At 59.8% G+C, this 26,524-nt stretch overlaps 2 protein-coding genes across 4 annotated transcripts in view; both read right to left on the bottom strand.

Moving 5' to 3' along the window:
* Positions 1-2,929: 2,929 nt before the first annotated feature.
* On the bottom strand, positions 2,930-4,853 carry FOXL3 (forkhead box L3). Of its 3 annotated transcripts, XM_042922793.1 has the most exons (4): positions 4,504-4,757; positions 3,947-4,115; positions 3,119-3,655; positions 2,930-3,014 (listed from the first exon to the last, which is right to left on the bottom strand). In XM_042922793.1, the coding sequence occupies exons 1-3, from the start codon at positions 4,608-4,610 to the stop codon at positions 3,266-3,268; spliced, it is 666 nt and encodes a 221-aa protein (XP_042778727.1). In that variant the 5' UTR covers positions 4,611-4,757; the 3' UTR covers positions 2,930-3,014; positions 3,119-3,265. The 3 variants fall into 3 exon arrangements, with proteins under 3 accessions (XP_042778727.1, XP_042778729.1, XP_042778728.1); XM_042922795.1 differs by having other exon boundaries at positions 2,985-3,655; positions 4,504-4,853; XM_042922794.1 differs by lacking the exon at positions 4,504-4,757 and adding an exon at positions 4,326-4,462 and having other exon boundaries at positions 2,985-3,655.
* Positions 4,854-18,819: 13,966 nt separating this feature from the next.
* FAM20C (FAM20C golgi associated secretory pathway kinase) overlaps positions 18,820-26,524 on the bottom strand; it is a 47,862-nt gene continuing 40,157 nt past the window's right edge. The window contains exons 6-10 of the mRNA XM_042921586.1: positions 22,199-22,379; positions 21,480-21,589; positions 21,246-21,327; positions 20,391-20,450; positions 18,820-19,818 (exon numbers count right to left, since the gene is read on the bottom strand). Coding sequence (XP_042777520.1) covers positions 19,569-19,818; positions 20,391-20,450; positions 21,246-21,327; positions 21,480-21,589; positions 22,199-22,379 — 683 coding nt within the window. The 3' untranslated portion in view covers positions 18,820-19,568. The remainder of the gene's footprint in view (positions 19,819-20,390; positions 20,451-21,245; positions 21,328-21,479; positions 21,590-22,198; positions 22,380-26,524) is intronic.

Raw genomic sequence — 26,524 nt, 5'->3', positions numbered from 1 at the left:
CTGCCTGTGTCCTCTCCAGCCACACTGGCCTTCTGCACGCCCCCAGCCCCACGTCCTTCCCACCTCGGGGGCTTGGCTCACCACCTCCCGCCGGGAATGCCCTTCCCCCCCTGGCACACGTGCGCCTGCCCAGCCCGGAGGTGGCTTCCTGTGGGGCCCTGCCTGGCCACACTCTCTGAGCCAGCTGTGGAACCCTGAGTGCTCTCTCTCAGCATCCCGCCAGCAGGCTTGCTTCCCGGCCCCGTGGAGGCGTGGGGCTCCCCGTACACGCTGCAGGGACACAGCCTGCTCACAGTTGCACCCCGGCACCTAGAACAGGGCTCCTGGACGTTTGTTGAATGAACGAATGAACAAATAGCCCCAGAACTGCTCAATAAAGGAAGGAAGGAATTTGAGGAGAAATGAGGCCTTTTCCCTGCTTCCCTGGGGGCAGATCAAGAGCCGACGGATGGCTTGGTGTGGAGGCCGCTGTCAGCCACGGGAGGCCTCCCTGGACCCCGAGGTCGGACATGGGGCGAGGGAGGGCACTGGGCGCCCAAGTCCTGCCCCTGCTCCGGTCCCAGGGCTCTCTCTCTGTCCCCCCGAATGTGGGTGTGGTCTCCATCGGTCTCCAGCCGCCGCCGTGAGGAGGGACAGCCCCCCACAGAGGCTGGGTGAGGAGCAGCTCAGCCTGGATGCCGCCCGGCCGGGAACTTCGCTCAGCGCGATGGTGCTTTGCACACACCTCCCCTGAACTCCCGCACGGCAGCGCCTCCCAGCTTTGTTAATGGAAACCTGGTGATCCGTAACCGTGTGGCAGACATCTGCTCGGGGGTGATGTGGGGGTAATGTACGTATCGGTGATCAATCAGCGGATTTGCAAGAGAGGCATAAAGTCTTTAATTATAACGGCGCTGGGCGAGTCTGCGTGGTGGCAGTGGCATTTGAATAGGCCAGAGCCAGCCCTCACCCCTGCGATGTTGTCTGGTATTAAATGCCACTCACTCTGAGGGCTGGGAGACTTTGTGAAGTCGTGGGGTATCACACGCTGGCAAATTGAAAATGTCCCTTCGCGTTCGAGAACATGATTGATACCCTTTGCAGAACAAACGTAACACCTCCTGGTGCCCAGACCTCGCCTGCCCGGCGACACCCTTTTCGCCACCCGGTGGCCGGTGAGCGTCTGCCCCAGACCGCGTGCGCAGGGAGGACACGCTAACCGCCTGTCTGGCCCCCCAGGCGCACCCCCACCCCCCACCCCCCACCCCCCACCCCCCACCAAGGCTGGACCTTCTTCCAAAATTACCCTGTTTAGGACACAGGAATCTCCTGTTCGCCGTCAGGCTGTGCTCACCGGCACAAAACACAGGAAGAACACGGCTAGAACCCGAAAGATAAAACGCACATCGTATTCGCTTCATCGGTAGCAGAAAACTACACCTTCGGACGCCGTGTGCCCCCCAGGCCGCGTCTACTACCGTTAAAACAGCGCTCTCCGCACAACCGGCAAAGGGCGTAAATAGCAGGCGTGCACACGGACGACACATACACACGCACACACGCGCACAGGGCCCCTCCGAGCCGCACGAGCCTTAGTGTGGAGGAAGCGTCAGCAGCCCATCCCCAGAGCCACATGCCGGGCCCGCCTGCTCGCCGGGCCCCATCTGTAGCACAGGGAGGGGGAATCACGCGACCGTCAACCAGGGCCGGCGTGCCCGCTCCGGAGACAGCCCCAGACGGGGGGCCAGCGCCGTGCCCGGCGGGCAGGAGGACCCACTGGTGTCGGGTGCCTTCCCAGGCAAGAGATCCGGCGGCAGGCGTCTTCGGAGAGGTGTCCTTGTTCCTGCTTTCCAGAGGGCTCCTTGAGGCAGGGCTCCCCTCCCCCCACGAGGCTGGCAGGCTGCCCCCTTGGCAAGGCCTGGCCAAACGGAGAGAGTGCGGGCGGGCAGGCGGTGGGCGCATCACCACCAGGGGTCGTCTCCGGACTCAGGGACCAGGCGTTTCACGACACTTGCAAGCAACGGCCTTCTCCCCTCTTCTCAAAACACTGACAGCAACCCAAGGAGTCTGTACAGGGTGGACAAGTGATACTGCGGCCGTGGAACGACGCGTCTGAATCGGAAGCAAGCTAGTCCGAGCGAGTCCTGCGTGGCTCTGCCTCTACCTCCTGCCTGCCTGCCTTCCTTTACTGGTCTGGGTTTTTCAGAGTCCGATAAAGCACGACCATGTAATTCCCAGCTGAGGCAGCCAGCCTTCTTGGGCGTGTTTTTGTTGTTTACGGAATTAGCCAATCATTGTCACCTAGTGGATCAGATTAGGTGTAATCCATACTAATGTTCAAATTAAGTCATGGAAAGCAATTAACTCTGCAGAAATGGGCTGGTGAAAAATGATAAGGTTGGTCAAATAGTTTCACTGTGCATAATTGTGTTTTTTAAGATGCCCGTCTCCACACGGTAATTAAATCATTTACATTTCAAATGGAGTGTACCCACCTCCAAAGCTTGTAATTGTGCGCTCCCTAATTGTACAGCTCGAGTGTAGCGGAATCTGTCAGCCGCCTGCTACGACGTAGTGTCTGCTCTCTTGGGAAACCAGCCGGGCGGAACACGCCCGAATAGGAGCTAACTCCCTGCTCACAAGAACCAAGAAAAGTGTGCTTCCCCCCACGTTGTCCCAAATTCGGAGCCCCCCTTGCTCCGCCCGTCTTCCTGCCTTCTTTCCTGTATAAAACAGTGCACGGGATTTCTGAAGCAATCGTTGGATATTCTGTCCGCAACACGAGATGCGCTTAAACTTCCGATCACATCGTCCATAACAGGGCCACCGTCAGAAACTCGGGGACGACATTCATGGGGTCAAGGAATATCTGGTTTCACCGTTTGCACTTCTAGCTCTGGGAAGATGCCCACCCACCTCGCCATCTGCATCCAGAGCTCACGGGCAGCTTCCAGGGTGTGGGGTCTGTGCAGCCAGTTCTCAGAAGACAGAGGGATGAGGTGCTGCCTTGTCTGTGAGCGAGTGTGGCCCCGAACCTGTATTCATATCCCGCAGAGTGGGGCTGCTCAGTGAACCTAGGGCGGGACCCCATGGGTCTTCCTGCAAGGGAACTTGGGAAGGATGAAGCCAGAAGACTGACCTCTTGGCCCTCCAGCCCATGCTGGTGTTCGGCACGGAACACGAGTCCGGGGAAGCTAGCGGGATGTGGCAAAACCTGGCTTCTTGGCTGGAGGTGGGGGCCGAAATCGCCCGGAAGCCCCGGGACCGACCGGGCGCCAGCCCGGCCTCATATCGTCCACAGGTGGAGGTTCATTTGCTGGGCCTCCAGCCGCGGGGTTCTGCCCTCCTGCTGGCCGTAGGGACCCTTGAGCCCCGGGAAAGGGCCCGGCGCGGACAGGATGTAGTCAATGCTGAACTTGATGCCCCTGTGCTCCGCCTTCCCCAGGGCAGCCGGGCTGGCAGGGGCGGGGGGCTGGCCTGGGGCTGGCTCAGGGGGCCCCTGCGGCCCCCCCGCGCCCCCCGCACGCGCCTGCCCCGCCCCCTCGCGCTTGGGGCCGCGGCGCCGGCGCCGTCTGCGATAGTTGCCGTTCTCGAAGAGGTCCAGCAGCGACTCGCAGCCGGCCGCCAGCGTCCAGTAGTTACCCTTGCCCTTCTCGTGGCCCTCCGTCCGAGGCACCTGCGGGAGAGGGCGGGGCTCCGCGGGGGGGAGGGGCTGGCTCCCGGAGCGCTCCCGCCCGCCCCTCCAGGCGTCTGGCTCCGCCTAGGGCTCCAGGGTAAGCCCCCCCCTGGGGCAGGTGCCTGACCTTGGGGTGGGTGGCGCCGCTCACGGGGCAGATTGGAGGCTTGCTGCTCTACAGTCCATCCCCGCCCCCAGCCAGGAAGGACTTGGCCCAGGAGTCCCCAGGCCGACGACACCCAGGGGCCACTCCGGGGAGCGGGGGGTGGGGGGGGGGCGATGGGGGCTCACCTTCACGAAGCAGCTGTTGAGGGACAGGTTGTGGCGGATGGAGTTCTGCCAGGCGCGCTGGTTGGCTCGGTAGTAGGGGAACTTGCGCGTGATGAAGTCGTAGATGCCGGACAGGGTCACCCTGCCCGAGGGGCTCTGCTGGATGGCCATGGCGATCAGCGCGATGTAGCTGCAAATAGGGGCGCATGGGGCCACCCGGGGCTGAGGCGGAGGCCGCCCCCAGCGCCTGGAGGCCCCTCTGGCCAGCCTTTCCCTGCGCCAGGGGCCCCTCCGGAGGGCGCGCGCCTCTGCCCCCAGGGCGCTTGGGGTTGTTGGGGAGCTTGAACCCTGGAGCTCCCCGCTCCCCGCCTCTGCCCAGACCCCAGAAGCTCTCCCTCACACTTGGGAGTTTCTTCAGGGAGGCGGAGAGAGCCTTTCTGGCTACTTCTAAACGTGCAGACGCGTCCCTTCTCCCGGCACTGCCCCGCCCCGAGAAGACAGCCATCCCGCGTCCCAGGCGCGTCCTAGAGAAGAAGGTTGCTGGCCCCCAGGCTCCTACCCCCCCGGCCCCGGGTCACCTGTACGCGGGCCTCGTGAGCCGCTTCTGCTCGTCGGAGCTGCCCACCGGGTAGTCGTCGGCGTCATAATTGAAGCAATTGTAGGGATACTGCGAGCTGTCAAACATCTTGGCGCGCCCGGCACCCGCGGGGGCCACCGTGGCAGTTGCCGCCTCCTCCGTGCCGTCCGCCAGCCCGCCGGGTCTTTGCTGAGGTCCTGCTGGACGCGCGCCAGCAGCGTCTGCACTGTGGGCTGCTCTCCGCCCGAGCGGGGAACCTGGGCTTCTGGGGTCCCCCGCCCGCGCCCACCCCGTTCCCTCGCATCCAATCCCAGCGCGGGGGAGGCCCCAGCCACCGGCAAAGCTGCGGAGGGTTGCGGAGCGGGGCTTTTGGTGACCCTCTGACCGGCCCACGGACCCAGGGAGGAGGGATAGGTGCACGCCGGGTGGTCTGACGGGCGGGGCGCCACTCCCGCCTCCCGCCCCCGCCGCTTCGCGTCGCCGCGCTCCGGCTCCCTCCGCTGGGCCCCAGAGTTCCAGGCAGAGTCGCTGGGCAGCCCTCCCACACCACAGTCCCGAGCCCGAGCTGGGGCTCCTCGCGGGCTCCCTGCACTGGTGGACGTCTCCTCAGAGCTCCCGGGTCTGTGCGCCCTGGGCGCGTAGGGGGACCCCTAGGCTCCTCCCGGGAACCGATCACCAGAGTGGACTCTTGGGTTGCCAGAGCCAGGAGCCAGGCCACAGAGAGGGTGAGAGCTGTCGCTGCCCTCCAGCACCCGCCGGGCCGCCTCCTTCTGCCCCAGGCAGCAGGTCCAGGCAGGGTAGTTTGGGTCCAGCTGGTGCGTCCCTGCCTGGAGCACTGGGTCACAGCCAGGTCAGAGACACGGGGTCCAGCATCTCCTCCAAGGCCCCGTGTCCCAGCGGCACCGTCTCTCCCTGCGCACAAGGGTGCCTTCTGCGGGGGGCCCAGCAAGGGGTTCGGGCCTGTGCTATAAGGGAGCCCCTGAGCGCTGGGTGCCCAGAGCTTGCGGTCCCGGGAGCACACTTCACAGCTAAGCCAGCCCTTCAGCTCCAGAGTCGTGATTCGTGCACAAAAGAAGACAAGGTGTGGGAACTTTAGGGGGGAAAAACGAGGTGGGATCTTGGTGGGCTTGGTGGGGGGGTGGAGGATGGGGTGTTCTCAGTGGACGTGGACTGCCACCAGAGGCATTTCCGTGAAAACTCCGCAGAGTTCTGCATTGGCCCATGTCTGTGAATCTGCCTGAGGCCAGGAAGCCTGGATAGTCTTCATCCAGAAAATCCTCCCTTCAAAGCAGACTTTTAGCTCGGAAATGACCTGTGTTCCGTCTGGCCGGTTGGCGCCATGAGGGCCCCTGCTGCCCCTGGCGAAGAGGGGCGGGCAGGCCTGCGAGGTGCAGCTGGTCCCCCAGCGCACCCAGGGGGCTGTGCCCTCGCGCCTCCTAGCTTTGGTGCCACGGCTGGCTTCTGCTTGGGATGGGAAGCAGCCTGGGGCTCAAACACGTTCGATGGCTCCGCGTCGTCCTATCAGATGTCAGAATTACAGAGGCTGGACTGCGGGAGCACAAGAGGGCGTAGCCCCTCCTGAAAACGTTTCGGCAGTTTGTTAAAACACGAAAGTGACCGCAGTCTTAGCCGGCGATTACACTCTGAGCATTTATCCCAGAGACATGGAAACTGAGATTTGCACAAACACCTGTACACACGTGTTCACAGCAGCTCTTTTTGTCACACCCCTGCACGTCCTCGGACAGGGAAGTGGTTACACAGGCTGCGGTCCCTCCACGCCACAGGGCCCCTCAGCCAGGGAGCCCGCCGTTGACACAGCAACAGCCTGGAAGGGTCTCCAGCTGAGCGCACAAGCCAGTCTCAAGGGCTCACAGACTACATGCTGCCGTTTATACGACGAAACGGAGAAACGGAGAACAGATAGTGGTTTCCAGAGGCTGGGGGGGGGGGGTCCAGGCAGGAGGGAGGGGCCCCTGTGGCCTTGACACGCTGTGCGGGTCCTGACTGTGTCAATGCGGGGGCCTTGGTTACGGGATTGTGCCTGGAGTTCCGCAAGATGTCACCGTAGGGGGAACCGGGTGAAGGGTCCACGGGATCTCTGTTTTATTTCTTGTGACGTGTGGAATCTACAATTACCTCAAAATAAAAAGTTTAACTACATAACCCTGCAGTGGTCCTGGAGACCCTCTGCCTACCCCCACCCCCACTATCATCACGGCACTGAGGCCCGAAGGGGCCACCCATGAGGAGCACGCTCGAGACAGAGCGGTCACTAGCGGGTGCCAAAGACAGGGACTCCCCTTGCCCCTGCCCGGCTGGGGGTTTTCTCTGCCGAATCTCCGTGTCTAGGCGTGCCCCCTGCCAGCCCTGTTCTGGTCTCTGTCCTTCTCTCCCTCCCTCCCGTCAGGCTCGGGCACATTCTCAGCTGGGTTTGAGACTTGCTCTCCCGGGAGCCCCACAGTCAGGCAGGAGCAGTGGACACAGACGCGGTAGCAGCTGGCAGAGCTCCAGGCCTGCCCCGTCCCGGCCAGCGAGGTCAGCCAGCAACAGGGACCCTGCTCACTGAGGCTTACGCTAAGGACCTTGAAGCCTTTGTCACACATTTGATGGACAAGCATGGAACAACGGTGGCCACTTCACTCCAGCCTTCCAAATCTCAGCGAATGGCTCCTGTGGCCACCGCAAACCCTAACCCCACAAGGGGTGGGGGTGGGGTGGGGTCCCTGAGCTGGAGGAACCCAGAACCCCCATGTTCCCCTTTTGCCTCACCTCTCGTGGGGAGCCGTCTCCTCCAGGCCGGGGCCACACACCTAGCCCTTTACACACCCATGTGTGCTGGCCCATCCTCTGAAAACGATCCCTTTCCCCCGAAAGGCCACATGCCGGCCTGTAGAGAAACAGATGACAATGATCCCAGGCCCGCAGCTGCTGAAGAGCAGAGCCCGAGTTTGAAACCAGTTGGAACTCAAGAGCTGGCATTCTCAAAGACCCACGCTCTCTCTGTGTGTCACTTCCGGGACCTGATGCAGAACGGCGTCAGAATAGCATGACGTGGTGCGGCCGTCCTTCCCAGCTGCCGTCCGGGCTCCTTCACGTGGAGCGTGATGTGGTCCCAGACCGTCCTGGCAGGATGCTGCGACGACCGGTTGGCCGGTTCTGGTGGAGTCTGTGTTTGGAGGTGCAAACCAGATCACCCTTCAGCGTCTGTGGGTCTGAGACCTTGCCTGGGGACCTGGCTCGTAGTCTCGTTCTGGCTCATCCCTTGGGATCCGGGAGCCAGCATCCCAGTCACCTGCCAGATGCTTTGAAACCCACCAGTGAGGACGAGCAGTCCATTTGAGCTCGCGACAGACAGAAGCCACCACCAGGGAGAGCACAGTTCTCAGAGCAACCGGCTGAACCTGCCTTCAGTCTGACGCCTCCCACGAGAAGCTAAGCCAGACATGGCCACCTGTTTCGTTTGGGCCCGTACATGCATATAAATGCCCAGCGGTCACAAGGACCGTCTTCTCAACAACTCTCGTGGGCCAGGACTGCTCTGAGTTCTCTGTGTATCACTCACTCAATCCGTTCACGGCTCTGCGTGGACTGGCACGTGGCCTGGTCAGGGCATCAGTCGTGCCTTTCGCCCCTCTCAAAAAAAGACGCGGAACGAGTGGCCCTACGCGACGACACTGGTGATCTCTGGGGAGAGAACCGGCCATAGAAGCTTAGTTTTGACAAGGACCGTGCGTTTCTGGTGTAATAAGCGCACTACGTGAATTCACGTTGATCGCTGTTTCTGTTGTTGTGGAACCAGTTGTCACAAACTGAGTGGCTTCGCTCGCCCCCCACTTGCCAGTGAAACTGCTGAGTCACGGCTGTTTCTGGGCGGTCACAGAACCGAGGTTCCAGGGAAACGGGCCTGTCTGAGGGCAGAGCACCTGCTCACCTGGGCACAGCGGCCCCTCCCCGCTCTGGCCGGCAGGGGGGGCGGCGGCAGGTGTCGGTCTGGTCAGGGAGCCGCCTGGAAAGGGAGAAGCCTGCAGGGTCCCTCACCCCACCTCCACCGAGGTGCTGGGAGACCCCGTCTTGGACTTTCCTCCTGAGGTCGCAGGGGGCAGGCGGGGAGCCTTCGGAGCATTAAAGGAACGACATGCGTTGTTGGTCGATTGCGCAGGAAGTACTGGTTGGTCAGTTGGGAAATTTTCTAACAGATTTGGGGGTCTTAGAATTCTGAAACACGTGCTTGACTTACCTGAAAATTAACTTATTTATTCGGGGCCTGGCAGTGAGAAGGAAGGGTTCTCTGATCTTGAGCCAAAACGTCCTGAAAACACTACTCATGATAGTAACATCGGCAGCACACGTGGACCGGCAATGTCCTAAGATTTTTTTTTTTACGTACATTAACTGACTTACTTCTCAGGACGGACCCTCGAGTAACCCTCCTGGCCATTCCTGGCTCACAGTGTCCCCCCACGTCACGCTATCTGTGTGTGGTGGGGAGGGGGTTTGAACCCAGGCCCTCCAGGAAGGTGACAGCTGTGGGTGTCAGAAGGCGGCCTGGGGCACGCCCACACGTGTGTCCAGGGGGCTGTGGGAGGACACGGAACGGGAGTGTGCAGGGAACCTCGGGGCACCAGCCGCGGGAACCCTGTCCGAGACCAGCGTCAGCGCCTCGGTGGGCCTCACCACCACACCCAGAGTGGCAACGCAGTGCTTGATCAACTCGTATTTGGAGCAGAGGGAAAGAGGGTGGGGAGGGGGAGGGGAACACAGGGCTTTCAGAGGGTCTCCGGAGCATCTTGTTACAGCTTGCTCATGATTGCAAGTTGTTACAGAAAGTTTAAAAGGTAGAGAAAGGTATGAAAATAAAAAATCACGTGCTGGAACATATCCTTTCGATTTCGGAAGGCGGGAACCATACTAACACGTAGTATTCTTCAAGGATTCGATTTTTCATGGTAAAGAATGTTGAATGTGGGGCGCCTGGGTGGCTCAGTCGGTCGAGCGTCCGACTTCGGCTCAGGTCACGATCTCACGGTTTGTGGGTTCGAGCCCCGCGTGGGGCTCTGTGCCGACGGCTCGGAGCCTGGAGCCTGCTTTGGATTCTGTCTCCTCCTCTCTCTGCCCCTCCCCATGTGTGCTCTGTTTCTCTGTCTCTCAAAAATAAATAAATGTAAAAAAAAAATTAAAAGAATGTTGAATCTGTCAGAATTCGCGTATAAGTCATATTTTAAACTCAAATAATTTCAGGAACCTCACTCTACGGGTCCAAGTTTCCTTAAAATCAGGTGCCAACCTGAAAGGGCAGAATCTGCCTTCAAGGCTTGCTCCTGCTCAGCTGGTGGTGGTGGGTGTGTGCCACGTTCCTGACCTTGTGAGAAGTTCTCCGAGCGGCACGCACACGGCAGCTCGCACTGTTTTCTGAGTGGCTTTGCTGGAGCCCCCTGGAGCCAGGAGGGGGGGGGATTTAGTTTTTTTGCTCCCAGCTTCCAGTGGGTGATGCATGGACCCTGGAACCCCACACTTTAGCCAAAGAAAGAACATAGCTAATTCCATAAATCCTGCCCCCAAAGGGGGAGGGTGTGCCTCACGCTCGCTCCTGCCCACGGAGAGCCCCTCTGTGATGGCTCAGGAAATGCCTTGTGTCGCTTCCCACTGGCTGCCTAGGGTCACCGCTGTCCTCCAACCATTGCAGCCGGGGGATTGCATTTCTTGCCCTGGAAATGCCAGCCCTGGTGCCTGGAAGCAAGGTCAGATCTGCTCGAGTCACAGGACGGAGGCTCGCAAGGGAACCACTCCCTACGGAGGAGCCACAGGTCCAGTAGAACGAAGGAAGGCCTGCCTCTGACCGTGAGGCTGCCAGCAGGCTGCAGGCATATTGCAGAGTGTGCTGTGGTGGAGAACAGACTGTCCTACGTTTTGCTCATTGCAAGGACGGATGCAGTAGCTCACTAGAAACAGGGATAGCTAGCTACGAGTAGGAATGTAGACAGGGTGAGCCCCTCTGCTCCTGACAAGCCAGCTTTGAGCAACTGTGCATGGATGGAAAAGGTTTTGCAATTAACGTAAAAGTTTTGACACAGTGTATTTTGTTATCTACGCTGAGTGCCTTAAGCTAACAAACATCTGACGTCTTGCAGGGTTTCTGAGAGTCAAATCTGCTGTGGCTTAGCTGACTGGTTTCACTCGGGGTCTCTCATGAGGCTGCAGTTAAGGTGTCACCCAGGGTTGTGTCATCTGCAGGCTCTTAGGGGCTCCCGTTCCAAGAAGCCTCCCCCATGCCTGCTGTCTGGTGCCAGCTGCTGGCAGGGGTGGGGGTGGGGCGCTCAGGTCCTCGCCACGCAGGCCTGTCCATCAAGCCACTCCCAACAAGGCGGGTAACTTCCCCTGCACAGGAGATCTGAGAGAAGGAGAGGCAGAAGCCTAGTGTCTTCTGTACCCTAGATTTGGAAGTGACCTGTATTCTACTGGCCTCTCAGACCAACCTGGGTGCCACCTTGCGGGGGCCCACAGGGGCGTGAACAGCAGGAGGCGTGGACCACACGGCGCCCACACGGAGGCTGCTACTACCATGAGAAGTGGGAACCCTTGACTCCAGCAGTGGGGATGGCGTGGAGTAGAGAATCAACTAGTGCTGAGGACCCAGCCGGCGGGTGCCAGGGCTCAGTGTGGGAGAGGGAGGTGCCTTGGAGGAATGTTACAAGTTCAGTGCACAAGACAAGCGGGGGGGCTGGGGGGGGGGGTTGGTGGGGACTGAACCACGCGACGTTGCTCATCTGAAATGTTCAGTGAGGACTTACTATGTGCTGGGAGCCAGGCGGAGCAGAAAGCAATCCCAGCCTAGTGGGGGAGTAGATGGTCTCCATTCCCAGCCCAGTGGGGGAGCAGGGAGTCTCAAAAAGAGGGAGGAGCCCTGTGACAGGACATACTGAGGCACTCGGGAGAAGGACCAGGGTACTCCCCTCCACCGATGGAATGTTTGAACAGCATCAAAATTGGCAAAGATGAAGTCAAGCTTTCGCTTTCTGCAGATGACATGATATTATACATGGAAAACCTGATAGACCCCACCAAAAGTCTGCTAGAAGTGATGCATGAATTCAGCAAAGTCGCAGGATACAAAATCAATGTACAGAAATCAGTTGCATTCTTAGACACTAACAATGAAGCAACAGAAAGACAAATAAAGAAACTGATCCCATTCACAATTGCACCAAGAAGCATAAAATACCTAGGAATAAACCTTACCAAAGATGTAAAAGATCTGTATGCTGAAAACTATAGAAAGCTTATGAAGGTAATTGAAGAAGATATAAAGAAATGGAAAGACATTCCCTGCTCATGGATTGGAAGAATAAATATTGTCAAAATGTCAATGCTACCCAAAGCTATCTACACATTCAGTGCAATCCCAATCAAAATTGCACCAGCATTCTTCTCGAAACTAGAACAAGCAATCCTAAAATTCATATGGAACCACAAAAGGCCCCGAATAGCCAAAGTAATTTTGAAGAAGAAGACCAAAGCAGGAGGCATCACAATCCCAGACTTTAGCCTCTACTACAAAGCTGTCATCATCAAGGCAGCATGGTATTGGCACAAAAACAGACACATAGACCAATGGAATAGAATAGAAACCCCAGAACTAGACCCACAAACGTATGGCCAACTAATCTCTGACAAAGCAGGAAAGAATATCCAATGGAAAAAAGACAGTCTCTTTAACAAATGGTGCTGGGAGAACTGGGCAGCAACATGTAGAAGAATGAAACTAGACCACTTTCTCACACCATTCACAAAAATAAACTCAAAATGGATAAAGGACCTGAATGTGAGACAGGAAACCATCCAAACCCTAGAGGAAAAAGCAGGAAAAGACCCCTCTGACCTCAGCCGTAGCAATCTCTTACTCGACATATCCCCAAAGGCAAGGGAATTAAAAGCAAAAATGAATTACTGGGACCTTATGAAGATAAAAAGCTTCTGCACAGCAAAGAAAACAACCAACAAAACTAAAAGGCAACCAACGGAATGGGAAAAGATATTTTCAAATGACATATCCGACAAAGGGCTAGTATCCAAAATCTATAAAGAGCTCACCAAACTCCACACCTGAAAAACAAATAACCCAGTGAAGAAATGGGCAGAAAACATGAATAGACACTTCTCTAAAGAAGACATCCGGATGGCCAACAGGCACACAAAAAGATGCTCAATGTCGCTCCTCATCACGGAAATACAAATCAAAACCACACTCAGATATCACCTCACGCCAGTCAGAGTGGCCAAAATGAACAAATCAAGAGACTATAGATGCTGGAGAGGATGTGGAGAAACGGGAACTCTCTTGCACTGTTGGTGGGAATGCAAATTGGTGCAGCCGCTCTGGAAAACAGTGTGGAGGTTCCTCAGAAAATTAAAAATAGACCTACCCTATGACCCAGCAATAGCACTGCTAGGAATTTACCCAAGGGATCCAGGAGTACTGATGCACAGGGGCACTTGTATCCCAGTGTTTATAGCAGCACTCTCAACAATGGCCAAATTCTGGAAAGAGCCTAAATGTCCATCAACTGATGAATGGATAAAGAAATTGTGGTTTATATACACAATGGAGTACTACATGGCAATGAGAAAGAATGAAATCTGGCCTTTTGTAGCAACGTGGATGGAACTGGAGAGTGTGATGCTAAGTGAAATAAGCCATACAGAGAAAGACAGATACCATATGGTTTCACTCTTATGTGGATCCTGAGAAACGTAACAGAAACCCATGGGGGAGAGGAAGAAAAAAAAAGAGGTTAGAGTGGGAGAGAGCCAAAGCATAAGAGACTCTTAAAAACTGAGAACAAACTGAGGGTTGATGGGGGGTGGGAGGGAGGGGAGGGTGGGGGATGGGTATTGAGGAGGGCACCTTTTGGGGTGAGCACTGGGTGTTGTATGGAAACCAATTTGACAATAAATTTCATATATTGCGAAAAAAAAAGAATGGGAATGGACGAAAATATGGTTGGTGTGGGGCAGAGAGCGCTAGGATGGGAGGCTGTGCAAAAGCCCTGTGGCACCATGGAGGTGGTGTGTCCATAGCTTCCATTGCCCTCCCCATGAGCCCCAGACTTCTTCTGTGTTGACGAGAGTGTCTGTATGTGTTTACCGGTGCACAGAACTTCCACTCAACTCTCGGTGAGGATAATTCATCCATTCGGGGGTAGTTTTTGAGTGGCAGGCACCGTACCGATCCTCCTGGGACAATGAAGAGGCCCCTTGCCTAGGGCCACCGAGTCCTGGTCGCTGTAGGACAGGCGGGCCTGGTTGGTGCTCAGGTGGCTGGCTGAGGACCCACCTGCCAGGCAGATGAGCGTCCCCACGGCCCCTCCACTCTGAGGTCCTGGATTGGGGTCACTGCCTTTTAGAGCGGGTCTTGCCGTTCGCGGGCTCTCCTCCAGGTGGCGCAAGTGGGCCGGGCATGGGGAGTGTCCTTGGTGCAGGCCTCCCCAGGCCTTTCCTGGGGCCTTTCCCGAACGATGGTGACCGCGGGACAAATCTGGCCACGGCGGCCAGTGGTGGGGAGTTGTCTCCTACTGCAGGCTAGCCTGGTCCGGGCCCCGCACCTGCTGTACCCCATCCGGTCTGACCTGCGGTTGGCCTCTTTAAAGGTTTCAGCCCACTGTTCCCGTTCAGACCGCCAGGCCAGGAGCTGTCCTCACCCCACTGAGACGGGGTGGACACCGTACCCAGTTCCCAGGCGGGCAGCTGCCAGCGGGCTCTGAGCCCCCTCCTTCCCAGGGCCAGCTGCAAGCAGAGTGGGGAGAGCCCTCTGCGCACTGGGGCCCTCCTCGCGACGCGGGGACTCTGGGGTCAGAGGCGTGTCTTCCTTCACCGCCCACCACAGCCCACACCCAGGCGGAGGCTGCTCGAGGCCTCCTCTGCTCGCCTCTTCTGTTAAGGTCCCTCTGGGAGCGGTGTCCCTCAGGGACACGTGGAGGAGTTTTCCCTGGGAGACTGGCCAGGCTGTGGGAGGGACGTGTGAGGGCAGGTGGGAGCCCCTGGGGCAAGGCACTGTGGCCGGGCCACCTGGGAGCTGGGTACCGTGTTCACCCTGTCCCAGAGGGGTGAGGACAGCTCCTCTGCCTGGGGGCTTGGCCTTTGGGGCTCTGGCCCCAGGGGTCTGTGCATTCAGCTTACTCCCAGGTGACCGGGTGCCAGGTACACTGTGGGGGCCACCGGGGTGGGGGAGGAGTCCTGCAGCCCGTGAGGCTCCTTTGTCACCCTTCTGTGGGCCACGGGGGTGTCCTTTGCTGTTCGTGCATCTCAGGCTTCTGGATGGGGGGGCCTGGGAACAAGAGGGGGTCCACCCACCTGCACTACTAAGCCCCACTGCAGCCATGTTGTCCCCTCGTGAGGGTCCCTCTTTACATATTGGTTTCCTTGCTTATTTACTTACTTTAATTTGGGTAGTGGTCCAAGCCAAGAGCCTGCGGCCTCTGTCTGGGTGTCCCCCACCCCCCGCCTCCCGCCTGCCCCTCACTTCTCCAGAATGAGTCCCCCGGCGCACTGAGGGGGCACCGGTTTTGACCCCCCCACCCCCCACCCCTTTTTTTGTTTTTGTTTCCGTTTACATCATGTTTGAGCTCTCGCCCGCACTTTCTCCTGGGCCCCTCTTGAAAATTCTGTCCAGTCTGTGGACCCGGCAGGCTGGGTGACGCCCCCAGGAGACCCGACTTGTACCAAGAGGAGTTTTGTGGAAAGCCCTTTCTCTTTATCTTGTTCAGGACCGGCTCCCTCTGCCCCCGCCTCTCTCCACCCCACGAGGTCTCATAGGAGTCCCGGGACAGGCCGGTCTGGGTGTCGGGTCTGTGTTCTCTCTCAGCAGCTGACGGTGTGTAGGGGCAAGGTGTGGTCTGAGTTTAAAGACAGAAAGAGGGTCTCCTGCGTCTAAGGGTCTGGCCGATCCAGGCCCCGAACATCTCTCGCTCACCGTGTCGGATTCAGGAAAGTCATTTCTCCGGTCGGGGACTCAGTTGTGACAGCTGTAAAATGGCATAGTTGGGCGGGGGGGTCCTCTCGGGCGGTGCTGACCCTACGGCCTCCAGGCCCGCAGCCCAGCCTCTGACCCCACCTCCTCCCCCTGTATCTTCACCCGCATTCCGGACGTGTGCCCAAGTAGCTGATGGGCGCACCTTACGAAGCCTTACGTAACCCCACGATCAGGCCGCACAGAACAGCAGAGTCTGCTCCTTCCCTCCTGCTTCTACCACCGCGTCCCTGGGGAATCCCGCCTATTTCCCTGGATGTGCTCGCTTGCATTTTTGTGTTACCTCCATGCTTGACAGGCGTATGTTAAACTTTATATTTTAAATTTCACCTAACACCTGTCGACTTTGCGTCTTGCAGAGAGGGCTTAGCTCTCAGACCACGTCCTCCCCGGCCCCGGCCCGCCTCGGTTAGACCACCTGTGCTTTCTTTGGAACAATAAGGTTGGGCATGTCTGTAAAAACCACACAGAGCTGAGTCGTGAGTTCCCGTAATTGTACATCCTCTCCCGAGGAGCTGATCCTCTGGACAGAACGGCCTTTCCTGTCTGCCTGGTTCCCGGAAGGTGCTCGTCACCGGCTGGGCTGTGCTGTTGTCTCTTCTGCAGAAAGAGCTGGTTCCTCGTTTTTCCACGTCTTCCTGGACACGGCCCTCCCGCCCCCGTCCTGCCCACTGAACCAGGCTGGCATCCCTCCCTGTTCCTGCTTTCCCCCCCGTCTTGATTTTCTTCCTGGTCTGCTGGTGCATCCTCTGGCACGTCCTCCTGGGCACAGGCTGTTCAGGGCCCGTGTCCTCACCCGGGCCCGGTGGGCTCCTCGGTGGGCGGTCGGCCTGCTGGGCCGTTGAGGGAATGTGGCTTCTGGCGTCGTGCCCGTCGTATCCCAGTGGCTGAGCCTTGGGAAAGTGCTTCCCTGTGTCGCAGGGACGAGGAGCCTCCTTTCTGCCTGAGACGCCCTCTTCCCAAGTGGCCTCGGCCTTCGGACTTGTGCGTCGGCTTCGCACTGGCCGATTTTAACAAGGACCCTTCTAAGTCAGGTTAGTGAGAGCCTCGCCCTGGATGGCGGATCGGGTCCCCATCCCCCAGGGGGTGTCTGGTCCCCCTGGCCCGCTTCAGCAAGAATCCTGACCCCATGCCTCCTTAGTAATTTCCAGCCCACTGACCCCCTGCTCTGTGGCTGCGAATCCCCGCTTTGTCACGCCGTGTCCTGAGCTGAGCCTGGGTGAACAGGGACGTCCCTGTGCCCACAGTCTGCTCTCACTGCCAGCCTGCGCTGGGCTTTCTCTGAGGCACCTGCGCGTTCTGGTTCCCGTGATGCTGCCTGGCTTTTGAAGGGCGGCAGATTATGTCACCCCGAGATGGGCCTCTTGGGCGTGAGGATTATTTCGAGCTGGTTGTTTTGAGAGTCAGCAGACACAGGAGATACTCTGAAGTGGAGTGGAACCTACCCGTTTGCCGGGGACGTTCGCGCTGAGAAGGGGAACCCCCACGTGCAAGGGTGTGCCCCGTCCTGGACCAAGAGGAGTCCGGGCCACAGAGACGGGCCCAGACCTGAATCTGTGTGACAACCACACGCTCACTCTTTCCGGTCACCTTTTTCCTTCTGTCTTTGCTCAGGAAGCTCCAAAAGACCTGGGGGTTCTGTGTTGGGACCCAAGAAAAAAGACCAAAAGTGTATTTCCTGTTATGCCACAGGCGCCCCAGGAGCCCCACATGCCAGGCAGCTTACGCACGGGCTCTTAGAGCAGGTGCGGCTCCTGGTGGGTCCCCTGCTGGCCTGCAGGTGGCTGTCTCCTGCCTGTCCCCACGTGGCCCGTCCTCTGCATGTGCGGGGAGGAAGACTCCCCTCCTCTTACGAGGAGGCCAGTCCTAGCGGATTGGGGCCCCAGCTCTTGACCTCACTCAACCTTACTGCCCCCTTAAAGGTCCATCTCCAAATGCACTTACACTGGGGGTCAGGCCTCCACCCAGGAACTTGGGAGCAGGGTCTCTCCTACCTCTGTCCCTTCCCCATCCGTCCCTGTCTGGAGTGGCCTAGTTTGTGCCGTACGCATGGGTTGGTCACCTCTGGTGATGTCCGCTGGGTCAACAGCGGGTCCTGCAGAAGCTGCCCGGCCAACCGTACTGGACCAACGGTGGTTGGACGGGGGCGGGGGGGGGGGCCGTGCTGGAGCCGTGTGCAGCATTGACTGACCCTGAGTCAGAGGCCGTGACACCAGCACTCCGTTCCCTCGGGGAGGCCTGGGATGGGGGGGACGCACCGTCCGGGCCACGGAGCTGTCTGCTCCCTCTCGTGGAACCACAGCAGGCCCTCCTGGGCACTCTACTCCTCCCCACGTGGCAGAGACAGGGACCGAAGCGGGAGACCGGAGAAGGGTGGCGGGCAGGGCCAGAGGTACGCGGGTGCCGGCCATCGGGCGAGCGCCGGGCTGGAAGCCTGTGCTAGGCAGGGAGTGGGAGCCACGTCCCCCGTTTACTTCCTTGCAGCCTAAGGCTCTTTTGTGGCTGGGCTGTGGGCAGGCCTCCCGCACCTGAGCGCGGCCCGGGTGGGGCTCAGGGATGTGGAGGAGCCCTCCTGCCCCCCAGTGAACAGCTGGCCATTCTGGGAACCTGAACTGACTTTGGGGCCCAGTGCCAGACCCTCACGGAGCCTCAGTTTCCCCATCTGTGAAACGAGGAAAAGAAAATCGACCTTGCCATGTTGCTTTAGAGACCAGTAACAGTTCATTTCGGCTGCTTTGCAAGGTGCCGAGCACACGGAAAGTGATGGTCCTGGGGCAGCAGTGGGGCTGGGAGCATAAGAGGGGGTGCCCAGGAGGCACTGGGGGCTCTGATTTCCAGCGCCCTCTGCTCCCAGGCGTTCTCATGCTGCAGGGTTTACGTGAGCCCTCGGTAGCGTGCTCTCCTTGGAAGCCTCGGGGCTGGCCTGTCACAGTGCCCTCTGCCCTCACGGTGCTGCACACGGAGAAGGTCTGGGGAGCCTCCAGGCCCCGCGGCCAGCAGGGCGGGGCAAACGTGGTGTGCCCACAGGTGCCAGTGCCGTGTAGATGTGATGCCGCCCTCTGGGACCAGCCCGTGTCTTCGGGGACCCCCTCCCAGCTTTGTCAGTGCCTGCCACAGCAGGAGTGGGATGGGCGGTTGCCCCCAGGCCCACGCCTCCTGCTTGCCTACGGGCCTCTCTTCCCAGCCACGGCGCCAGGCCACCCTGGGCGCTCCCAGCTCCAGGACTGACTTCTGTGGACGGTGGGCGGGCAGGCAGCCGAGCTCAGGGTGTGAGGGACCCGGACCCCAATACACATTTGCTGTATTTTTATTGCACTTTTACCACATTGCAATCTATTCCACAAAAATGCTGCAAAATTAAGCCTGTTGCTGAGCCCCGCGGAGGGGCCCGTGTGACGTATTTACATCAACCATCAGAGCAAAGTCAGAACAGCAGCAGCACCCTCAGCGGCCGGGGAACGTCCCCGGTGCTGCCGAGCGGCTCTGAGAAATGGAAGACGTGGTCATTTACGTCACTCTGGAGCCAGGAGTCTGTCGACCAGCCCGTGGTTCCATCAGGAGCCTCCCGGGCACCGAGATGGGACGGTCGGCTGTCCGGCTGCAGGGCCCCCAGGAAGGAGGGGAGAAGGGAGTTTGTTTCAAGTTAGGTCCAGATGTGAGCAGACTTGGTGGGAGAGTCCAGCCCCGTGGGCTCTGCCCCCTCGTGTGCATTTGGTAGCTGGGCTGGCGTCCGTGTGTGTGGGCGTCGCTCTCTGTCTATGCACATACACGCCACGTATAAATACAAAATAGTACGTAAACGCTTCCTTTCCATACAAAAAAGGTGGGTCGCCCCCGCCGCCAGGCCGCCTCCGTCCGTGAGCACAGAGCGCCCGCTCCCCAACCTCCTCCGGTCTCGAGGACGAATACGACGTGTCCTGTCGGACCCACCGCCGAAGGTTCCCGGACTCTGGGAGTGGCCTGTCTGTTCCCAAAGTCACTGAACGCAGGGTGTGGACGCACGAGTCCCTCCTCCGTGGCAGGCCGGCGGCTCTCGGTCACTACCTGCCGGGGGGGACTCTGTGCTCAGGGCCCAGGTCGTCCTCCACCACGCTGTGCGGCCCGTCCTTCTCCACACAGTCCCTGACGGCCTGCAGCACAATGCGGAGCCTCCGGTCCAGGGCCTCCAGGTGAGGCTGGTACAGGACGGGGGCCACGCGGTCCTTGCTGAGGGACTCTGCCATCAGCAGGCTCAGCTTGTACTCCTCCTTGGCCAGAAGCTGCAGCCGCAGGTAGGTGGACTTCCTGACCCTGCAGGGGAGAGGGAGGTCAGGCGCCAGCTCGCAGGAGGCGGTGCCCGGCCTCTAAGGACTGGGCGCGGGGCGCTGGGGCAGGACGAGGGACCGCGTCGGCCCCGAGCGGGGAGGCCACGGGTTGGTCCTCGGCTTGCCTAGGCCCCTGTGTGCCAGAGGCGCCACGGTGAGGGTCCCGCCTGGCAGAGCAGGGGGCCACGTGAGGCCTGGCAGCACACGGGCAGACGCAGGGCGGGGAGGGACGGCCTGACCCCCCGGGAGACGGCGCTCGGCTCTGCGGCACACGCCTGCCGGGGCCGGGCAGACCCAGTGCGCCTCGCAGACTGCTGTCCTGGCCCTGACAGGAGGATCCGGTGGGGAGCCCCGAAGAGGGTGGCAGAGAGTGCTGGGGACGGAACCCCTGTCCGGGCGCCAGTGTCTTCAGCCGTAAGATGGGCCGTTATGGGGTCTGTGGGCTGTGTGCTGGGAAGGGCCTTGGGGCTCTGGCCTGCATGCTGCAGGGACTGGGGGTTTCTGCTTAGCCTGGGGACGGGCCGGGGCTCCCTAGGGGGCAGGCAGCAGAGGCCTTACCTGCAGCATTGCTGTAAAGGCACCAGAATGGACAGCTCATCGTGGGAATATTTTCCAAACCTGCCCAAAGAAGAGGAGAATTGTCCAGGGTTTCGCCTGCGTGCCGAGGGTACCACAGAGCAGCCCCGGGGACACCCAGGGCCCTGGAATGAGCACCTCACGTGTGCCCTGCTGGGACGCCAGGCACTGGACGCAGGGCCTGGGATGAGGGAGGTCCTGGAAGGTAGTCTAGCGTGCTAGCCGCTGCGTGGGGCAGGAGCTCTTACACGCAGGGTCCTAGGCAGGCGGGGTGGAGAAGGCAGTCGGTGGTCAGCTCAGCCCAGTGCCGTCTTTTGTGCTGGGAACTCGCGGCCCCCACATGCCAACTGTCCGGGTGCCCGGTGCCCACTTCTCCGAGGCATCTGAGAATAGCTTTCGTGGCAGCTTTAACCATTTGGGGAGAGCAGGTCCTGTGTCCCTGCCTGCTAATCAGGCAGATGGCCCTCCTTGGTGGCTCCGGCCAGCAGTGGCCACAGGCCCCCACAATGGGGGCAGGGAGGACCGTTTGTCCCTGCCAGCCAGTCCCAGACATCCACATGAGGCATAAAGGGCTCCTCACGGCCCTGTCCTTCCTGGCAAGCACCCTCTCTGGGCCTCAGTTTCCCCAGGGCAACATGGGGACATAGCAGGACCCAGTGCACAGGGTGACTGCCCCTGAGGGTCAGAAGGAGCAACACGACAGGCACTTCCTGCCGACGGGAGCCAGAGGCCAGGGGCCCCCACCCTGCATCACACACAGAATGTCCTTGGGGAATGGCCCTCCCCGCCGCCACAGTCTGGGCCCCCCGGGTCTGTAGGAGCAAGAACACAGCTCACCCTCTTCCGTTGTCCAAGTGGATGATAAACGTCTCATTCCCAAACTTCTCAAAAGTCTCATAGTGATGACGGTCCATGTTCCCTGTGGACAGAAGCAAGCTGAAAACCCAGGGCTGTCCCCCCCGCCCCTGTGTGACACCAGAGCCGAAACAACGGAGCAAAGCGTGTGCTGTGGCCACAGCCGGTCACGTGCAGGGTGGGAGCCCCGGGTGCAGGCCGGGGCCGCCGACATACCCATGAGGAAGTCAAAAATGGTCATGTCCATGACGTCCAGCACACGGTGACTGCTGTCATAGGGGGGCGTCTGCTTTACCTCCTCGCAGTAGTCGGGGTCCACTTCCCACCTGCAGGGGAGCCACTGTGAGAAGGCTGAGTTCCTCCTCTGTGTGGACAGGGAGGCCCAAAGCAGCTCAGCACGGCGGGATTACCGCAGCAACGACGGGGGGTGCAGAGAGGCGTCACCACAGAATAGCGCCTCTGGCCAAGGCTGCATTAACGGGAGTACGGGGCTGGGAGGTGAGCAAGCCATGTCTGGAGGCCGTCATCAGCCCCAGATGCCAGGTTTCGGGGCGGGGGTCGCTGTTAGGAAACAGAGCCTGGACACCACGCCCACAGAGACACCTCCACGGCCACCTCTCTCGTCTGAGGGGCAGGAAGGGCAAGGAGTGCAAGCCGAGTTTGGACACTGAGAGCCTGTGCTTCTGGGCTGGCCAGCACCACCGCGGGGGAAACCTCTGATTCTCAGGGGGAGGAAGCCCCGTCCCGCCATGTTTTCACAAAGCGGAGGTCTCGTCCGCGTCAGGAGGGGGGAGGTGGGCGGAGCTGGGCGCGCCTCCCTTCCCCGACACCCCTTCACACCCCGTGGCCCTCGACAGGCCCGAGGCCTCTCCGAGCAAAGCGCTGTCAGAATGAGGAGGTGGGCCGGGCCTGGGCTCGGCCTGCCCAGCACTCACTCTGCCTTCTTGCGCTTGTGGTAGGAGCGCCGCCAGGGGTTCCGCCACGTCTTCCTCTTGGCCAGGGACAGGTCTGGCAGGAAGGCCGCCAGTGAGCCCTCGATCTGGTCGGGCTTCCCACACAGCGCGTGCTCCGTAGAGCAGTAGTAGGAACACTCGCCGTAGAAGCAGACGTTGTTGGCTGGCGGCAGACAGACACAGGGGTGAGTAGGGAGCAGCGCGTCCCACGCCCGCCCTCCCGCATGCCCGCCCGGGCCTCCCGCGTCCACACCGTCTGTCGGACTTGCGCAGCCCAGATCTCCCATTGCTGCAACCCCGTGGTACGGGACACGGAGGCCCACGGAGGGGGGCTGAGCGGCCCGAGGCCACACAGCTGTGGGAGACGGGACGGCCTCGACGGAAACTCTAGAGTCAACGCTCAGAGGCTTAAAGGCATAAAGGAAGCGTGGACAGTCCACGGCGGGAGGGGATGTCTGCGAATCGCACATCCGAGAAGGGTCTGCCTGTGGCACATGTGAGGAGCGCCTCAGGCGTAAAAAGCTGAATAATCCAACTGACACACGGGAAGGGAGTTCAACAGATACTGCAAAGACGCGAGGGGCCAACAGGGACGTGGGAAGATGCTCCACACCATCGGTCGTCAGGGGAATGCGGTGGAGTCCACAGAGACGCCCCTTCTTACCCACCAGGCTGGGTTTGCTCAAGAGAACAGGCGTTTACAGGTGTTGCGGAGGATGGGGAGAGACCGCGGCCCCGGACGGAGCTGGTGGGGCACAAACTGGGGAGGCCGCCGCGGAAACCAGTTTGGGGGCTTCTTAAAAACTTAGGCACAGAACGGCCACACCACACAGCAGTTCTGCACCCAAGAGACGTGGGCACGTGTCCACAGCGTGCTGCACACGGGGGCCACAGCAGCCCCGGTCACAGAGGCCGAAGAGTGGAGGCAGTCTGCACGTCCATCCGGCGGTGAGCGGGCAAACAGAGCGTGGTCCACGCACCGCATGGAACGCTACGTACCCTTAGAAGGGGTGAAGCCCCAACACGCACTTCGCTGCAGACGAACCACGGAAACGCGTGTGCCGTGAGAGAAGCCAGACACGGAACACCACGTGTTGTCAGATGCTGTTGACGTGAAGTGTATCCCACAGAAATATTGGTGGCTCGGGGGCTGGGGGAGGCGGGAGCTGGGGGTGACTAACAGGGACGGGCTCCTTTTTGGGGTGAGGATAGCGTGCGGAGATCAGCGGGGCTGTGGCACGACGTGACGAATGTACCAAAAGCCACTGAATGGCACACTTCAAAATGATGAGTTTCATAAAAAAATAGGGTGGGGCAAATTTAACTCGATCTAACCCATATGTATAGGCAGTTACTTAAAGAATAAAACGCCCTGGTCATTTTGTTGCCCAGAAAAGTTAATGAATTTCACGGCGCCCGAATCATGTCTCGATGAAACAAGTCATTCAGAAAGCAGGCACCTCTTGCTGACCAGGCGGCACGCTGATTTGTTGCCAGAGGCCCCCGCCGGTCAGGGGCGCGATGGCGCTCGTGTGTATTTACCGGTAGAATCTTGTGTTCAGTAACTTGTCTGTTTGGTGGAGAGACCCTCAAGAGCCCGGGGAGTGCAGCAGCCAGAAGCCCCCTCCCAGCTGTGCAAACGGCCAGTTCCCCAGACGAGGGGTCTCCTTTCGTGCGGCTGCGCGCCCTGCCCGCATGGCAGTCACGAGGCTCCCGAGTCTTCTGGCCACGCTCTCGCTCCCCATGGACTCCTGACGTGAGCCTGGCAGGCCCTTCTAGCCGCAGTCTCCGTGTCTGGTGGGCAGTCTCCATGGGCAGCCGTCCAGAGGAGATGGGGGGCCGGTGCAGGGGCTCCCGCCGCGCCCCGCCGGCACACGGGAGTCTCCGTCTGGATCGCCTGCCTCTCTCTTCCTGCCCCTGACCTCATGATCCCCGAGCCGGTGCTGGGGAATTGCTGTGAGGACAGTCTGGGAAAGGTCAGTCTGTGGTCTCGCCTGCGTGTTGACGCAGTTCATCAGCGACCCCCCGACACACAGTGCAGCCATAACCGAGGAGGCAGCCCCACTTTCAGGGGGACAATCTATCTGATCCTGTTGGCCGGAGCCCTGGGATTTGCTAAGCTAAGAGCCTAAGCTGGCTTTGCTCAGAGAGAAAGGCATTTCTTGAGTGCACAGCACTGTCCTCGTCAGACATCCAAATCTGGTTTCTGAAGGAGCAGCCAGGGTGGGGCCCGGAACACTGCCCAGAGGTGCAAAATCGGTGTGGTGTTTCACCTCCTTGTGCCTCGGTTTCCCCACCTGAATGAGGGCCCCGGTAGTGCCTGCTCATGGGCTTGGGAGTATTAAACAGGAAATGTGGGTAAGATCAGATGTCTGATGCTGAGTCAGAGGGCAGTGCAGGTGAGCGGTCACTAGGTCACCCCCGCACTTGGACGGGGGAGGGGGAGGGGGAGGAGGGGACATGAGCCCTTTCTCGTCTCAGCGATGACGTCTCGGTAGACGGCGGGGAGAAGGTGGGGGCCAGAGTCAGCCCAGGAGAACCTGCTTCCCTGCCACTCTGGGGCCACCGCCTCCAACTCCGGGGACCTCGGGGGGGGGGGGGGTGGGGGCAGGACGGGCGACCCCGAGCGAGAACCTGGTCTCTGTGGAGCTGGAAAGCATGTGGCTCGAGGGCTGAGCATGGGGACCGGGAGTGTTCCAGGCCTTTGCACGGCAGGGAGGAGGGTCCGGAAGAACAGGACTCTTACCGTCCTTCCCCCATCTGGATGGATCTGGTGTGGGTGGCTCTCAGGTGGGGCTGGAATGCTGGGGAGCCACCATCGCTCAGGAGTGGCCTGAAGGTGTCCAGCCACAGCTCTGGGGACCCTTCTTACCCTCGTGCACATTTAAACTGGACGCTGTGTCCACCACGTGTGGGTAGAGGCCTTGTGCCTACCCAGCCAGACCCAGGCCTGCGTAGCAGGAAAAAGAGTCACTTGAAAGATGTGGGGCTGAGTGGCTGGGAGGGAACAGGAGGGGCTCCCAGAGCTGCTCACAGTCTGTGTCTTGTCCTAGAGGTGTTTAGGTAGGTGGGTTCCCCTTGTAGAAACCCACGGATGTGTGTACCTTCTAGGATGTATGAGATGTGTCCATGGAGATTTACTGCAAAGTACAAAGACTTTTGTGGGGCTCAGCACAACTGGATTCTGACCCAGCCTGCCTCTGTGGGGCTCGGCACAACTGGGTTCCGACCCAGCCTGCCTCTGTGGGGCTCGGCACAACTGGGTTCCGACCCAGCCTGCCTTTGTGGGGCTCGGCACAACTGGGTTCCGACCCAGCCTGCCTTTGTGGGGCTCGGCACAACTGGGTTCCGACCCAGCCTGCCTCTGTGGGGCTCGGCATAACTGGGTTCCGACCCAGCCTGCCTCTGTGGGGCTCGGCACAACTGGGTTCCGACCCAGCCTGTCTCTGCACTGTTGCTTGGCGGGGGCACTTAGCTGCTCTCCTGAAAGAAGACGTATCTGCTTAGACTAGGAACCGATTCCGCCTTTTGTTTATAGGAAGGGATCCACACCCTTCTTCACCCACCACATGTGGGACTTCCGTGCTGGGATTCTGGACACTGGTGGCTCCGTGGCCCCTTTGAGAGCCCCCGGCAAAGCTGCCATGCGCCCCGGTGAGACCTCGAGACCCAGAAGCGGGGTTCCTGCAGGGAGGCCGCTGTGCACCAAGAAAGCAAAGTGTAGAAAGTTCTTGACTCATTTTCCTTTCTTGACATTTCCTCCACTTCATTTGGGGCGGGTTACTGAGTCTCCTCTCGGCGGTGCCCATCACCAGATGACCAGGTAAACGACATGGGACGCACCCACCCAGGGCCCCGGGACCCTGACATAAAGAGCAACATGCAGACACCACACAGCGATGTGGAGGGACCTCAGAAGAGTGCTGTCGAGCGACAGAAGACAGACAGACCGCCGGTCACCCCCACTGTGCAAAACCGTAGAAGCAAAGAAACCCTCAGATACGGAAAGCAGATAGCGCTGTTGGGGGTACAGGGCAGGATGGGACCGGGGCAGACGGGCCAGTTCGTTGCTTCTCTGCTCGTGTCAAAACTCCTCGAACTTCGCACGTTGATACGGTCTACACCATGCCAATCGTACCTCAACAAAATGCTTAAAATGGGGAGGGGGGCGAGGAAACAACCCGCCCCCACAGGCTGGCCTAAGAATTAAAGGTGGAATCCCACAGCAGGTGCGTACCAGTGCCTGGCACACCGCAGGTGCCCAGTCATGTCCGTGTCCCCTTGGCCAAGGTGGAGGACACGGCGCCC

This window comes from Panthera leo, chromosome E3, assembly GCF_018350215.1.
Source record: "Panthera leo isolate Ple1 chromosome E3, P.leo_Ple1_pat1.1, whole genome shotgun sequence".
Lineage (NCBI taxonomy): Eukaryota > Metazoa > Chordata > Mammalia > Carnivora > Felidae > Panthera > Panthera leo.
Note: the sequence above shows the minus strand (reverse complement) of the source record. Positions and strands in the feature narration are given on the sequence as shown.